The 16,953-nt window shown below is 46.8% G+C and overlaps 1 protein-coding gene across 7 annotated transcripts in view; it reads right to left on the bottom strand.

Annotated features, from left to right (window-relative positions):
* The window catches only part of rbfox1 (RNA binding fox-1 homolog 1), a 396,445-nt gene that overhangs the window by 68,317 nt on the left and 311,175 nt on the right, over positions 1-16,953 (bottom strand). For 6 of the 7 annotated variants that reach the window (XM_045715920.1, XM_045715918.1, XM_045715917.1 and 3 more), the window contains one exon: positions 469-720. In XM_045715920.1, the coding sequence (XP_045571876.1) occupies positions 469-720 (252 nt within the window). Of the gene's footprint in view, positions 1-468; positions 721-9,410; positions 9,598-16,953 lie in introns of those variants that run through there. The other variant, XM_045715919.1, reaches the window with a different exon arrangement.

Genomic DNA, 16,953 nt, shown 5'->3' with positions numbered 1-16,953 from the left:
CGACTTGCTGAGAAACGCTGCCTGCCTGCAGGTCTCGTCCTGACTCCCGACACATTCATTACTATGGGACAGCTGGAGATCCAATTTGAATATTGCAACAATGTTGTAAATGTCAGAGAGACAGACAGCAAGGTCGATATAAATCTCCGCTGTTAAAAACGAAATGTTAGTCTTAAAGAAATGTGAGATATTGTCTAGATGCTTTTTATAGTGGAGATCAAGTTTATAAACTGCCTGGCTGGGCTGATGAGATAGTGGATTGCACTGTCAGATGGAACAGAGTAAATGAGCATTTTAACGTTATAGATTTAGCCGGTGGTAACCAATCAGCATTCAGGATTAGACCCACCTGTTGTATAAAAGTGTAATATATAACAGTAATATATAACAGTAATATATAACAGTAATATACAGTATACCAGTAACAGTATATATTCAAGATGTTGTAATAAAGTAGAGATGTCTTACTGTGGCTGTGGCTGAGACGGTCTGTATGCAGGTGTCCTGTCCACTCTGTTCACTGTGGTTCTGTGAAGTGGGGTACATGTTGAGGGGGTGTTCGCTGACAGGGGGCTGTCCTGTGTAGTCGGGGGGCGCAGGGTGAGGGTGAGGGTGAGAGGCGGTGAACTCAGCGGGCAGGCCGTTCTGAGGGGGGGCAAATTGGGCGGAGGGGTACGGCTGAGTCATGGAGTCTGGAGGGGGAGGGGCTTCCTGGTTACCCTGCAGGGGGAGAGGAGGGAGAGAGGGCGAGAGAGTTAGTACCAGACCAGATTGAACAATTAATACAAAAAATCAGCATGTCATCCATTCAGTCAGCCAGTCAGTCAGTAGGCCAGCCAGCCAGTCAACCAGCCATCCAGTCAAGTCAGTAAGTCAACCAGCCAGCCAGCCAGTCAACCATCCAGTCAAGTCAGTAAGTCAACCAGCCATCCAGTCAAGTCAGTAAGTCAACCAGCCAGCCAGCCAGTCAACCAGCCAGTCAGGTCAGTAAGTCAACCAGCCAGTCAACCAACCAACCAGCAAGTCAGACAGTCAATAACTAATTTACCAGCCAAACCATCCAGCTAACCAGTAAGTCAGTCAGGCAGCAATACAGTCAGTCAATAAGCCAGTCAGCCAACCGGCCAATTAGCCAACCAGTCACACTCATCATGTATCAGTCTGTATCAGTCCCTCTCATCTGATTACCAGTGTTACACTCATCATGTCTGTTCACTAAAAATAGACTTTGATTTCATACATATAAAATGGTCTTGAGAATGTAGACATATGCCTTCCAGCACTGAGCACAAACTTGTGACGCTTGGAACAGGAGTGCGCTGCAAAGACCACTGCATTAGTTCACAGTGCCCTAACCAGCTATGAGAATACTTGATGGTAACATTGTTCTAACCAGCTATGAGAATACTTGATGGTAACATTGTTCTAACCAGCTATGAGAATACTTGATGGTAACATTGTTCTAACCAGCTATGAGAATACTTGATGGTAACATTGTTCTAACCAGCTATGAGAATACTTGATGGTAACATTGTTCTAACCAGCTATGAGAATACTTGATGGTAACATTGCCCTAACCAGCTATGAGAATACTTGATGGTAACAGTGCTCTAACCAGCTATGAGAATACTTGATGGTAATAGTTGGTCGTTTTTTTACTATTTGTTGTAAGCCTTCCCCCAAACCACAACCCTAACCTTAATAACCACTGTGAATTAATACCTAAACTGAACCACTCTGAATTAATACCTAAACTGAACCACTCTGAATTAATACCTAAACTAAACCACTCTGAATTAATACCTAAACTGAACCACTCTGAATTAATACCTAAACTAAACCACTCTGAATTAATACCTAAACTGAACCACTCTGAATTAATACCAAAACTGAACTACTCTGAATTAATACCTAAACTGAACCACTCTGAATTAATACCTAAACTGAACCACTAGGAATTAATACCTAAACTAAACCACTCTGAATTAATACCTAAACTGAACCACTCTGAATTAATACCTAAACTGAACCACTCTGAATTAATACCTAAACTGAACCACTCTGAATTAATACCTAAACTGAACCACTCTGAATTAATACCTAAACTGAACCACGCTGAATTAATACCTAAACTGAACCACTCTGAATTAATACCTAAACTGAACCACTCTGAATTAATACCTAAACTGAACCACTCTGAATTAATACCTAAATTCCTAAGCTTTGACTTGTTTCTGTTTTAACACTGAAACCACGCAAAATTAATGAGTCAAAAATGTAAGTTTATCCATAAAATGTCACATTTCAAAGGGAAACTATGAGATCTTGTTGCATCATGTAGGCTACAGACAGAGTGAACTGGGAGGGAAGCATCATGTAGTCTACAGACAGACAGTGAACTGGGAGGGAAACATCATGTAGTCTACAGACAGACAGAGTGAACTGAGAGGGAAGCATCATGTAGTCTACAGACAGACAGTGAACTGGGAGGGAAGCATCATGTAGTCTACAGACAGACAGTGAACTGGGAGGGAAGCATCATGTAGTCTACAGACAGACAGTGAACTGGGAGGGAAACATCATGTAGTCTACAGACAGACAGAGTGAACTGAGAGGGAAGCATCATGTAGTCTACAGACAGACAGTGAACTGGGAGGGAAGCATCATGTAGTCTACAGACAGACAGTGAACTGGTTGGGAAGCATCATGTAGTCTACAGACAGACAGTGAACTGGGAGGGAAGCATCATGTAGTCTACAGACAGACAGAGTGAACTGGGAGGGAAGCATCATGTAGTCTACAGACAGACAGAGTGAACTGAGAGGGAAGCATCATGTAGTCTACAGACAGAGTGAACTGAGAGGGAAGCATCATGTAGTCTACAGACAGAGTGAACTGAGAGGGAAGCATCATGTAATCTACAGACAGACAGAGTGAACTGGGAGGGAAGCATCATGTAGTCTACAGACAGACAGAGTGAACTGGGAGGGAAGCATCATGTAATCTACAGACAGACAGAGTGAACTGGGAGGGAAGCATCGTGTAGTCTACAGACAGAGTGAACTGAGAGGGAAGCATCGTGTAGTCTACAGACAGAGAACTGGGAGGGAAGCATCGTGTAGTCTACAGACAGACAGTGAACTGGGAGGAAAGCATCATGTAGTCTACAGACAGACAGAGTGAACTGGGAGGGAAGCATCGTGTAGTCTACAGACAGAGTGAACTGAGAGGGAAGCATCGTGTAGTCTACAGACAGTGAACTGGGAGGGAAGCATCGTGTAGTCTACAGACAGACAGTGAACTGGGAGGAAAGCATCATGTAGTCTACAGACAGACAGAGTGAACTGGGAGGGAAGCATCATGTAGTCTACAGACAGACAGAGTGAACTGGGAGGGAAGCATCATGTAGTCTACAGACAGACAGTGAACTGGGAGGGAAACATCATGTAGTCTACAGACAGACAGAGTGAACTGAGAGGGAAGCATCATGTAGTCTACAGACAGACAGTGAACTGGGAGGGAAGCATCATGTAGTCTACAGACAGACAGTGAACTGGTTGGGAAGCATCATGTAGTCTACAGACAGACAGTGAACTGGGAGGGAAGCATCATGTAGTCTACAGACAGACAGAGTGAACTGGGAGGGAAGCATCATGTAGTCTACAGACAGACAGAGTGAACTGAGAGGGAAGCATCATGTAGTCTACAGACAGAGTGAACTGAGAGGGAAGCATCATGTAGTCTACAGACAGAGTGAACTGAGAGGGAAGCATCATGTAATCTACAGACAGACAGAGTGAACTGGGAGGGAAGCATCATGTAGTCTACAGACAGACAGAGTGAACTGGGAGGAAGCATCATGTAATCTACAGACAGACAGAGTGAACTGGGAGGGAAGCATCGTGTAGTCTACAGACAGAGTGAACTGAGAGGGAAGCATCGTGTAGTCTACAGACAGAGAACTGGGAGGGAAGCATCGTGTAGTCTACAGACAGACAGTGAACTGGGAGGAAAGCATCATGTAGTCTACAGACAGACAGAGTGAACTGGGAGGGAAGCATCGTGTAGTCTACAGACAGAGTGAACTGAGAGGGAAGCATCGTGTAGTCTACAGACAGTGAACTGGGAGGGAAGCATCGTGTAGTCTACAGACAGACAGTGAACTGGGAGGAAAGCATCATGTAGTCTACAGACAGACAGAGTGAACTGGGAGGGAAGCATCATGTAGTCTACAGACAGACAGAGTGAACTGGGAGGGAAGCATCATGTAGTCTACAGACAGACAGTGAACTGGGAGGGAAGCATCATGTAGTCTACAGACAGACAGTGAACTGGGAGGGAAGAATCATGTAGTCTACAGACAGACAGTGAACTGGGAGGGAAGCATCATGTAGTCTACAGACAGACAGTGAACTGGGAGGGAAGCATCGTGTAGTCTACAGACAGACAGTGAACTGGGAGGGAAGCATCATGAAGTCTACAGACAGTGAACTGGGAGGGAAGCATTGTGTAGTCTACAGACAGACAGTGAACTGGGAGGGAAGCATCATGTAGTCTACAGACAGACAGTGAACTGGGAGGGAAGCATCATGTAGTCTACAGACAGACAGTGAACTGGGAGGGAAGCATCATGTAGTCTACAGACAGACAGAGTGAACTGGGAGGGAAGCATCATGTAGTCTACAGACAGACAGTGAACTGGGAGGGAAGCATCATGTAGTCTACAGACAGACAGTGAACTGGGAGGGAAGCAACATGTATTTTTATTTATTATGGATCCCCATTAGTTCCTGCCAAGGCAGCAGCTACTCTTCCTGAGGTTTATTATGGATCCCCATTAGTTCCTGCCAAGGCAGCAGCTACTCTTCCTGGGGTTTATTATGGATCCCCATTAGTTCCTGCCAAGGCAGCAGCTACTCTTCCTGGGGTTTATTATGGATCCCCATTAGTTCCTGCCAAGGCAGCAGCTACTCTTCCTGGGGTCCAAGCACACAAAACCACCCACATTACATATATAACAACAGATAAAACAGTGAACTATGTTTGTACTGAATGAGCTATCGATAAAACAGTACATCATATAACATCCCTACACCACCACATATCCACAGCATGTTCAATACCATCATACAACAATATCACAATGTGTGCGTATGCATGTGTCTGTACCTTTGTGTGTGTCTCTTCACAGTCCCCGCTGTTCCATAAGGTGTATTTTTACCTGCTTTTTAAATCTGAATCTACTGCTTGCATCAGTTACCTGATGTGGAATAGAGTTCCATGTTGTCATGGCACTATGTAATACTGTGCACCTCCCATAGTCTGTTCTGGACTTGGGGACTGTGAAGAGACCTCTGGTGGCATGTAGTCTACAGACAGACAGTGAACTGGGAGGGAAGGGAAGGAAAACGTTAACAGAAAGAACACACAAGGTTTCCCATTATCCAGGAGTGGTTAGTTTGAAACACCCACAGCTTTTCTGCTAGCCAACTGAAAACCAGTTGACTGTTGAACTACGCATATACACTGCACATATGTGAAGACCCGTGTGGGTCACTTCCTTAGGGGCTCTATATCTCAGCCATGCATTGGCCAGACTAGCTGACCTAGTAAATATATATACATATAGAGAGAGAGAGAGAGAGAGAGAGAGAGAAAGAGAGTGGGGCATGGCAGACAGTCAGACTTAGCTAAACGCTCTGGTGTGCATCTAATGAGAACCACATTTGGAGGCCTGAAATATGCTTTACGTGGCAGTTAGCTGGAGAAATCACACACACACACACACACACACACACACACACACACACACACACACACACACACACACACACACACACACACACACACACACACACACACACACACACACACACACACACACACACACACACACACACAGAGAGAGAGAATATCTCTTTACCCAGTTGAAGGGAAAACATTTAAGTATTTAAATACAAAAGTGTCCTTTTCCCTCCCTCCCTCCCTCCCTCCCTCCCTCCCTCCCTCCCCTACCACAGAGGTCTGGAGGTTAATAAAGCATGTTTCTTTCCATCCATTCATTACCCTGATGGATATCAGACCTGACCTTGAGTGTGTTTGTGTGTGTTTTTATTGTGTGTAAGTGCATGCGTGTGTGTGCTTCATAATCTGAAGTGCAAGGGATGCCTTAAAAGTGAAAGCTCACTTTCTCTGTGACCAACAGCAGTCAGATGTTATATCTTTCTCTGTGACCAACAGCAGTCAGATGTTATATCTTTCTCTGTGACCAACAGCAGTCAGATGTTATATCTTTCTCTGTGACCAACAGCAGTCAGATGTTATATCTTTCTCTGTGACCAACAGCAGTCAGATGTTATATCTTTCTCTGTGACCAACAGCAGTCAGATGTTATATCTTTCTCTGTGACCAACAGCAGTCAGATGTTATATCTTTCTCTGTGACCAACAGCAGTCAGATGTTATATCTTTCTCTGTGACCAACAGCAGTCAGATGTTATATCTTTCTCTGTGACCAACAGCAGTCAGATGTTATATCTTTCTCTGTGACCAACAGCAGTCAGATGTTATATCTTTCTCTGTGACCAACAGCAGTCAGATGTTATATCTTTCTCTATGAGACTTACACAAGACAAGACATGCACTACATCTCAAATGACATCCCTCTTCACAATATGTTTTCCTATTTTGTTTACAGTGCACTATTTTGACCTGAGCCATGATGAGCCATGTAGTGGCAGAATACAGGACAGTAGTGAAGGATGTCATTTGAGACGGAGGTTCAGTAGTCTACAGTAGTGAAGGATGTCATTAGAGATGGAGGTTCAGTCTACAGTAGTGAAGGATGTCATTAGAGATGGAGGTTCAGTCTACAGTAGTGAAGGATGTCATTAGAGATGGAGGTTCAGTCTACAGTAGTGAAGGATGTCATTAGAGATGGAGATTTAGTCTACAGTAGTGAAGGATGTCATTAGAGATGGAGAATCAGTCTGCAGTAGTGAAGGATGTCATTAGAGATGGAGATTCAGTCTACAGTAGTGAAGGATGTCATTAGAGATGGAGATTCAGTCTACAGTAGTGAAGGATGTCATTAGAGATGGAGGTTCAGTCTACAGTAGTGAAGGATGTCATTAGAGATGGAGGTTCAGTCTACAGTAGTGAAGGATGTCATTAGAGATGGAGGTTCAGTCTACAGTAGTGAAGGATGTCATTAGAGATGGAGGTTCAGTCTACAGTAGTGAAGGATGTCATTAGAGATGGAGATTCAGTCTATAGTTGTGAAGGATGTCATTAGAGATGGAGGTTCAGTCTACAGTAGTGAAGGATGTCATTAGAGACGGAGGTTCAGTAGTCTACAGTAGTGAAGGATGTCATTAGAGATGGAGGTTCAGTCTACAGTAGTGAAGGATGTCATTAGAGATGGAGGTTCAGTCTACAGTAGTGAAGGATGTCATTAGAGATGGAGATTCAGTCTGCAGTAGTGAAGGATGTCATTAGAGATGGAGGTTCAGTCTACAGTAGTGAAGGATGTCATTTAAGACTGAGGTTCAGTCTGCAGTAGTGAAGGATGTCATTTGAGACGGAGGTTCAGTAGTCTACAGTAGTGAAGGATGTCATTAGAGATGGAGATTCAGTCTACAGTAGTGAAGGATGTCATTAGAGATGGAGGTTCAGTCTACAGTAGTGAAGGATGTCATTAGAGATGGAGGTTCAGTCTACAGTAGTGAATGATGTCATTAGAGATGGAGGTTCAGTCTACAGTAGTGAAGGATGTCATTAGAGATGGAGGTTCAGTCTACAGTAGTGAAGGATGTCATTAGAGATGGAGATTCAGTCTACAGTAGTGAAGGATGTCATTAGAGATGGAGATTCAGTCTACAGTAGTGAAGGATGTCATTAGAGATGGAGATTCAGTCTACAGTAGTGAAGGATGTCATTAGAGATGGAGATTCAGTCTACAGTAGTGAAGGATGTCATTAGAGATGGAGATTCAGTCTACAGTAGTGAAGGATGTAATTTGAAACAGAGGCTCAGAAGTCAAGGACCTACTAATGTTGTCATTAAGAACAGAATACTAAATATCAGAATCTGCAGTCACTCTCTCTCTCTCTCTCTCTCTCTCTCTCTCTCTCTCTCTCTCTCTCTCTCTCTCTCTCTCTCGCTCTCTCTCCCGCTGTGTTTCCCCCTCTCTCTCGCTCTCGCTCTTTCCCTCTCTCTCTCTTGCTCTCTCTCCCACTGTGTATCTCTCTCTCTCTCTCGCTCTCTCTCTCTCTCTCTCTCTCGCTCTCTCTCCCGCTGTGTTTCCCTCTCTCTCTCTCTCTCTCGCTCTTTCTCTCCCTCTCTCTTGCTCTCTCTCCCGCTGTGTATCTCTCTCTCTCTCTCCCGCTGTGTGTATCTCCATCTCTCTCGATCCCTCTCACTTTCTTTCTCTCTCTCTCTCTCTCTCTCTCTCTCTCTCTCTCTCTCCCTCCCTCTCTCTCTCTCTCTAGACAGTGCCCAGTAGTAACAGAGAATAAAGTTAGACTGACTACATTCATCTAAAGACAACACACACACACACACACACACACATGCTGAACCACATCCCTAGCAGAGACCACAGACACACTGAGACAGAGAGGAGAGAGATAGATAGAGAGGGAGAGAGGAGAAGGAGAGGAAGAGAGAGGGAGAAAGAGACAGAGAAGGAGAGGGAGATAAAATGAGAAGGAGAGGGAGAGAGAAGGAGAGATAGACAGAACAGGAGAAGGAGAGAAGTAAAGAGAGAGAAAGAGGGGGAGAACAGCTCCTGAATAATGATGTCTGTAAAACAGTTGCTGACGGGCTGCCTCTTAGTTTATGACTCACACACACACCACACACACACACACACACACACACACACACACACACACACACACACACACACACACACACACACACACACACACACACACACACACACACACACACACACACACACACACACACACACACACACCACTTCACGGCAAGTTCACACTCACACACACACACCACTTCACAGCAAGTTCACACTCACACATACACACACTCACACACACCAATTCACAGCAAGTTCACACTCACACACACCAATTTACAGCAAGTTCACACACACTCACACACACACAAACACACACACACACCACTTCAAAGCAAGTTCACACACACACACACACACACACACACACACACACACACACACACACACACACACACACACACACACACACACACACACACACACACACACACACACACACACACACACACACCACGCCATAGCACTCTCACACTCACACACCCTGCACCCGCTCTACTCTGCAGTTGCAGCACAAAAGAGAGTGGAAATAGAGAGAGAATATAGGACTACGCTGGCTAAGCAAAAGAAGAAGAAGGAGAAGAAAATACCTGCTCCACCATCTTGCCTTCCTCTTTCTCCTCCATAAACACATCCAGCTGCTTTCCCTCCTTCCCTCCCTTCTTCCTCCCTTCTTCCTCCTGCCTTCAGCATCTGCCTGCCCACAGCTAGCATCAATTATGGATGGGGCGTGGGTTCCCCGTGTGTGGGTGTGTTCAGTGTGTGTGTGTGTGTGTTCAGTGTATGTGTGTGTGTGAGTGGGAGGGAGAGGAGTGAAGGGAGGGGTGTTATAGAAAGTGGAGGAGGCTAAGACGACTGAAAGGGGTGTTCCAAAATGTTCTCTCTCCCTTTCTATGTGTCTCTCTTTCTCCCTTTCTCCTTGTCTCTCTTTCTCTCTCCATTTCTTCTTGTCTCTCTTTCACTCTCTCTTTCAATCTTTCTAATTTGTCTTTTCTGTCCATCCATTCTTTGATATTCTTTGTTTCTAACAATAGAAATTCCTCTGCAGCATATATTTCATATACCACCCAGTACTGTCTGAAGCTATGTAGCTAGACATGTTTAGTAGAGGATCAGCAGCTATATGAGAGACTGGTCTCTCTACAGGTCTGGGTCAGGGTTAGACAGAGACTGGTCTCTCTACAGGTCTGAATCAGGGTTAGACAGACTGGTCTCTCTACAGGTCTAAATCAGGGTTAGACAGACTGGTCTCTCTCCAGGTCTGAATCAGGGTTAGACAGACTGGTCTCTCTCCAGGTCTGAATCAGGGTTAGACAGACTGGTCTCTCTCCAGGTCTGAATCAGGGTTAGACAGAGACTGGTCTCTCTCCAGGTCTGAATCAGGGTTAGACAGACTGGTCTCTCTCCAGGTCTGAATCAGGGTTAGACAGACTGGTCTCTCTCCAGGTCTGAATCAGGGTTAGACAGAGACTGGTCTCTCTCCAGGTCTGAATCAGGGTTAGACAGAGACTGGTCTCTCTCCAGGTCTGAATCAGGGTTAGACAGACTGGTCTCTCTCCAGGTCTGAATCAGGGTTAGACAGAGACTGGTCTCTCTCCAGGTATGAATCAGGGTTAGACAGACTGGTCTCTCTCCAGGTCCGGATAATTGATCCCCCAATACTGTTGACTGGGGCTAACGGTATGTGCTGAAGGGTGATGGAGGGAGGGGTGAGGAGGGAGGGAGGGGTGATGAGGGAGGGGTGAGGCATTGACACAAAGAGCACACACAAATATAAACACACAGACTTTGGAAGTCTGAAATCAACTCTCTCCATCTCCACATAAACACATTAATAATGTAAAAGCCTTTCTTGCATTTCGCTTGAACAAGAACACACACCTCCATAAGTTACCCATGTCACTGTGGGCTGGTAAGGTTTTAAACAGTTATGTGGCAACCACTAAATGACATGCTATAAGAAGCAGGTAGAGACAGAGAGAGAGACCATTTGTTAACCATTTGTACATATACATTTAACCATTCGTACATCGTTACAACATTGTATTAAATACATAATGTGACATTTGTAATGTCTTTATTCTTTTGGAACTTCTGTGAGTGTAATGTTTACTGTTCATTTTTATTGTTTATTTCACTTTTGTATATTATCTACCTCACTTGCTTTGGCAATGTTAACATATGTTTCCCATGCCAATAAAGCCCCTTGAATTGAATTGAATTGAGAGAGAGAGAGGGAGAAATAAGGAGAGAGAGGGTGTAAGGGTCCTGTGTGTAGCTGGTGTAAAGAGTCAGGCGCAGGACAGCAAATATGAGTAATCAACGTATTTTTACTCAAAATGACAAATGTACAAAGTAACATCACGAGCACGCCATAACGGACCGAAAATACAATAAACAATCACTCACAAACAAACATGGGGAACAGAGGGTTAAATAATAAACACGTAATTGGGTGAGTGAAACCAGGTGTGCAACACTAAGACAAAACAAATGGAAAATGAAAAGTGTATCAGCGGTGGCTAGAAGGCCGGTGATGTCAACCGCCGAACACCACCCGAACAAGGAGAGGGACCGACTTTGGCGGAAGTTGTGACAGTACCCCCCCCCCTTGACGCGCGGCTCCAGCAGCACCCCGACACCGACCTCGGGGACGACCCGGAGGACGAGGCGCAGGGCGATCCGGATGGAGATGGTGGAACTCCCTCAGCGACAAAGGGTCCAAAACGTCCTCCACCGGCACCCAGCGTCTCTCCTCCAGACCGTACCCCTCCCACTCCAAGAGGTACTGAAGGCCCCTGGCCCGACGCCTCGAGTCCAGGATGGATCGAACAGCATATGCCGGGGCCCCCTCGATGTCCAGAGGGGGCGGAGGAACCTCCCGCACCTCAGACTCCTGGAGTGGACCAGCCACCACCGGCCTGAGGAGAGACACATGGAACGAGGGATTAATACGGTAATCTGGGGGAAGCTGTAACCTGTAGCATACCTTGTTCAGTCTCCTCAGGACTTTGAATGGCCCCACAAACCGCGGACCCAGCTTCCGGCAGGGCAGGCGGAGGGGCAGGTTTCGGGTCGAGAACCAGACCCAGTCCCCTGGCGCGAACACCGGGGCCTCGCTGCGGTGGCGGTCGGCGCTCGCCTTTTGCCGCCTCACGGCCCGTTGTAGGTGCACATGGGCGGTGTCCCAGGTCTCCTCCGAGCGCTTAAACCATTCGTCCACCGCAGGAGCTTCGATCTGGCTCTGATGCCACAGTGCCAGAACCGGCTGATACCCCAGTACGCACTGGAAAGGAGAGAGGTTAATGGAGGAGTGGCGGAGTGAGTTTTGGGCCATCTCTGCCCAGGGGATGAACGCCGCCCACTCCCCCGGCCGGTCCTGGCAATATGATCGCAGAAACCTACCCACATCCTGGTTTACTCTCTCCACCTGCCCGTTACATTCGGGGTGAAAGCCTGAGGTGAGGCAGACCGAGACCCCCAGACGTTCCATGAACGCTCTCCAGACCTTGGACGTGAACTGGGGACCCCGATCAGAAACTATGTCCTCAGGCACCCCGTAGTGCCGGAAGATGTGTGTAAACAGGGCCTCCGCAGTCTGTAGGGCCGTAGGGAGACCGGGCAAACCGAGGAGACGGCAGGACTTAGAAAACCGATCCACAACGAACAGGATCGTGGTGTTGCCCTGTGAAGGAGAAAGATCCGTCAGGAAGTCCACCAACAGGTGCGACCGCGGCCGTTGTGGAACGGGTAGGGGTTGTAACTTCCCTCTGGGCAGGTGCCTGGGAGCCTTGCACTGGGCACACACCGAGCAGGAGGAAACATAAACCCTCACATCCTTGGCCAAGGTGGACCACCAGTACTTCCCACTAAGGCAGCACACCGTCCGACCGATGCCAGGGTGACCAGAGGAGGGTGACGTGTGGGCCCAATAGATCAACCGGTCGCAGACAGCAGACGGAACGTACAGGCACGCAGCTGGACACTGGAGGTGGGGTGGGCTCTGTGCATAACGATGTCCACATCCAGCTCCCACACCACTGGTGCCACCAGGCAAGAGGCTGGAAGTATGGGAGTACGATCCATGGACCGCTCCTCTGTGTCATACATCCAGGACAGTGCATCGGCCTTAGCGTTCTGGGAACCTGGTCTGTAGGATAGAGTGAAAACAAAACGTGTAAAAAACATGGCCCACCTCGCCTGGCGAAGGTTCAGTCTCCTCGCCGCCCGGATATACTCCAGATTGCGGTGGTCAGTCCAGATGAGAAAATGATGTTTAGCCCCCTCAAGCCAATGTCTCCACGCCTTCAGAGGCTTGACAACAGCCAACAGCTCCCGGTCCCCCACGTCATAGTTTCACTCCACCGGACTGAGCTTCTTCGAAAAGAAATCACAGGGGCGGAGCTTTGGTGGTGTGCCCAAGCGCTGAGAGAGCACGGCTCCAATCCCAGCCTCGGACGCGTCCACCTCCACTATAAATGCCAAAGAGGGATCCAGATGAACCAGCACGGGAGCCGAGGTAAACAGAGCCTTCAGGTGACCAAAAGCCCTGTCGGCCTCAGCCGACCACTGCAGCTGCACCGGTCCCCCCTTCAGCAGTGAGGTAAGGGGAGCTGCTACCTGACCAAAACCCCGGATAAACCTCCGGTAGTAGTTGGCAAACCCTAGAAACCGCTGCACTTCCTTTACCGTGGTGGGAGTCGGCCAATTACACATGGCTGAAATGCGGTCACTCTCCATCTCCACCCCTGAAGTGGAAATGCGGTACCCTAGGAAGGAGACGGACTGTTGGAAGAACAGACATTTCTCAGCCTTGACGTACATGTCATGCTCCAACAGGCGACCCAGCAACCTGCGCGCCAGAGACACATGCTCGGCGCGTGTAGCGGAGTATGTCAGAATGTTGTCGATATACACCACTACACCCTGCCCGTGCAGTTACCGGAAAATCTCGTCAACAAAGGCCTGGAAGACTGATGGAGCATTCATCAACCCGTACGGCATGACGAGGTACTCATAGTGCCCTCTGGTGGTTCTAAATGCCGTCTTCCACTCGTCCCCCTCCCGGATACGCACCAGGTTGTAAGCGCTCCTGAGATCCAATTTTGTGAAGAAGCGCGCCCCGTGCATTGACTCGATCGCATTGGTGACGAGAGGCAGCGGGTAGCTATACCTCACTGTGATCTGATTGATCCCTCGATAGTCAATACATGGGCGCAGACCCCCATCCTTCTTCTTCACAAAAAAGAAACTGGAGGAGGCAGGTGAAGTGGAGGGCCAAATGTATCCCTGCCCCAGGGATTTGGAGACATATGTTTCCATAGCCGCCGTCTCCTCCTGTGACAGAGGATACACGTGACTCCTGGGAAGTGCTGTGTCTACCAGGAGATTTATCGCACAATCCACCCGGCAATGGGGTGGTAATTTAGTTGCCCTCCTCTTACAGAAGGCGAGAGCCAATTAGGCATATTCTGAGGGGATGCGCACGGTGGAGACCTGGTCTGGACTTTCCACCGTAGTCGCACCGATGGAAACCCCCACACACCTCCCTGAGCACTCTCATGACCACCCCTTGAGAGCCCTCTGTTGCCACGAAATAGTGGGGGTAGGCCCAGCACCACGGGAAACGCAGGAGAATCAATAAGGAAGATACTGATTCTCTCCTTGTGACCCTCCAGTGTAACCATGTCAAGTGGAGCGGTGGCCACATGGTCGCGTGCTGCTGAACACGCTCCTCCACCGCCACAGGGAGGGCGTCTGCTCCTGTTGACTCCATTCGGTGGTGAGTGATTCTGTAAGGGTCCTGTGTGTAGCTGGTGTAGAGAGTCAGGCGCAGGACAGCAAATATGAGTAATCAATGTATTTTTACTCAAAATGACAAATGTACAATGTAACATCACAAGCACACCATAACGGACTGAAAATACAATAAACAATCACTCACAAACAAACATGGTGAACAGAGGGTTAAATAATAAACACGTAATTGGGTGAGTGAAACCAGGTGTGTAAGACAAAGACAAAACAAATGGAAAATGAAAAGTGGATCGGCGCTGGCTAGAATGCCGGTGACGTCAACCGCCGACCGCCGCCCGAACAAGGAGAGGGACCGACTTCGGCGGAAGTCGTAACAGAGGGACAGAGAGGGAGAGAGAGAGAGAGAGGGAGAGAGAAAGGTAGGAAGAGGCAAACCTGGGCCCTGACAATTAGTCTCAGTAAGGCAAAAATAATGGTGTTCCAAAAAAGGTCCAGTCGCCAGGACCACAAATACAAAATCCATCTAGACACCGTTGCCCTAGAGCACACAAAAAACTCTACATACCTCGGCCTAAACATCAGCGCCACAGGTAACTTCCACAAAGCTGTGAACGATCTGAGAGACAAGGCAAGAAGGGCATTCTATGCCATCAAAATGAACATAAAATTCAACATACCAATTAGGATCTGGCTAAAAATACTTGCATCAGTTATCCTGTTTAGGATAGGGGGCAGTATTGACACGGCTGGATAAAAAACATACCCGATTTAATCTGGTTACCACTCCTACCCAGTAACTAGAATATGCATATACTTATTACATATGGATAGAAAACACCCTAAATTTTCTAAAACTGTTTGAATGGTGTCTGTGAGTATAACAGAACTCAAATGGCAGGTCAAAACCTGAGAGATTCCTTTACAGGAAGTGGCCTGTCTGACCATTTCTTGAACTTCTTTTCCATCTCTATCATTTACTAAGGATCTCTGCTCTAACGTGACACTTCCCACGTCGTCCATAGGCGCTCAGAGCCCGGGAAAAAACAGAATGTCGTCATTCCAGCCCCAGGCTGAAACACATTATCGTCTTTCTCAAGTGGCCGATCAAGGGACACTGGGCTTATGCTCGTGACCCGACCGCCCCCGCCTTTGGGATTTTTTCCTCTGTTTGCCGAAAAGGAGATTCCCTGTCGGAATATTATCGCTTTTCTACGAGAAAAATGTCGTAAAAATTGATTTTAAACAGCGGTTGACATGCTTCGAAGTACGGTAATGGAATATTTAGAATTTTATTGTCACGAATTGCGCCATGCGCGCGACACTTCTTTACTATTTCGGATAGTGTCTGGAACGCACGAACAAAACGCCGCTATTCGGATATAACGATGGATTATTTTGGACCAAACCAACATTTGTTATTGAAGTAGCAGTCCTGGGTGTGCATTCTGACGAAGACAACAAAAGGTAATCAAACTTTTATAATAGTAAATATGATTATGGTGAGTGCTAAACTTGCCGGGTGTCTAAATAGCGAGCCCGTGATGCCTGGGCTATGTACTTAGAATATTGCAAAATGTGCTTTCACCAAAAAGCTATTTTAAAATCGGACATATCGAGTGCATAGAGGAGGTCTGTATCTATAATTCTTAAAATAATTGTTATGCTTTTTGTGAATGTTTATCGTGAGTAATTTAGTAAAATGTTAGCGAATTCCCGGAAGTTTGCGGGGGTATGCTAGTTCTGAACGTCACATGCTAATGTAAAAAGCTGGTTTTTGATATAAATATGAACTTGATTGAACAAAACATGCATGTATTGTATAACATAATGTCCTAGGGTTGTCATCTGATGAAGATCATCAAAGGTGAGTGCTGCATTTAGCTGTCTTCTGGGTTTTGGTGACATTATATGCTGGCTTGAAAAATGGGTGTCTGATTATTTCTGGCTTGGTACTCTGCTGACATAATCTAATGTTTTGCTTTCGTTGTAAAGCCTTTTTGAAATCGGACAGTGTGGTTAGATTAACGAGAGTCTTGTCTTTAAATAGCTGTAAAATAGTCATATGTTTGAGAAATTGAAGTAATAGGATTTTTAAGGTTTTGAAAATCGCGCCACAGGCTGCCAGTGGCTGTTACGTAGGTGGGACGAATTCGTCCCGCCTAGCCCAGAGAGGTTAAAGAACCCATTGCCCTTTATGGTTGTGAGGTCTGGGGTTCCGCTCACCAACCAAGAATTCACAAAATGGGACAAATACCAAATTGAGACTCTGCATGCAGAATTCCTCAAAAATATCCCCCATGTACAACGTAGAACACCAAATAATGCATGCAGAGCAGAATTAGGCCGATACCCGCTAATTATCAAAATCCAGAAAAG

The sequence above is a fragment of the Salmo salar genome, chromosome ssa03 (assembly GCF_905237065.1).
Source record: "Salmo salar chromosome ssa03, Ssal_v3.1, whole genome shotgun sequence".
NCBI classification, from domain to species: Eukaryota; Metazoa; Chordata; class Actinopteri; order Salmoniformes; family Salmonidae; genus Salmo; species Salmo salar.
The sequence above is the reverse complement of the archived record's forward strand: the minus strand, read 5'-3'. Positions and strand labels throughout refer to the sequence as shown.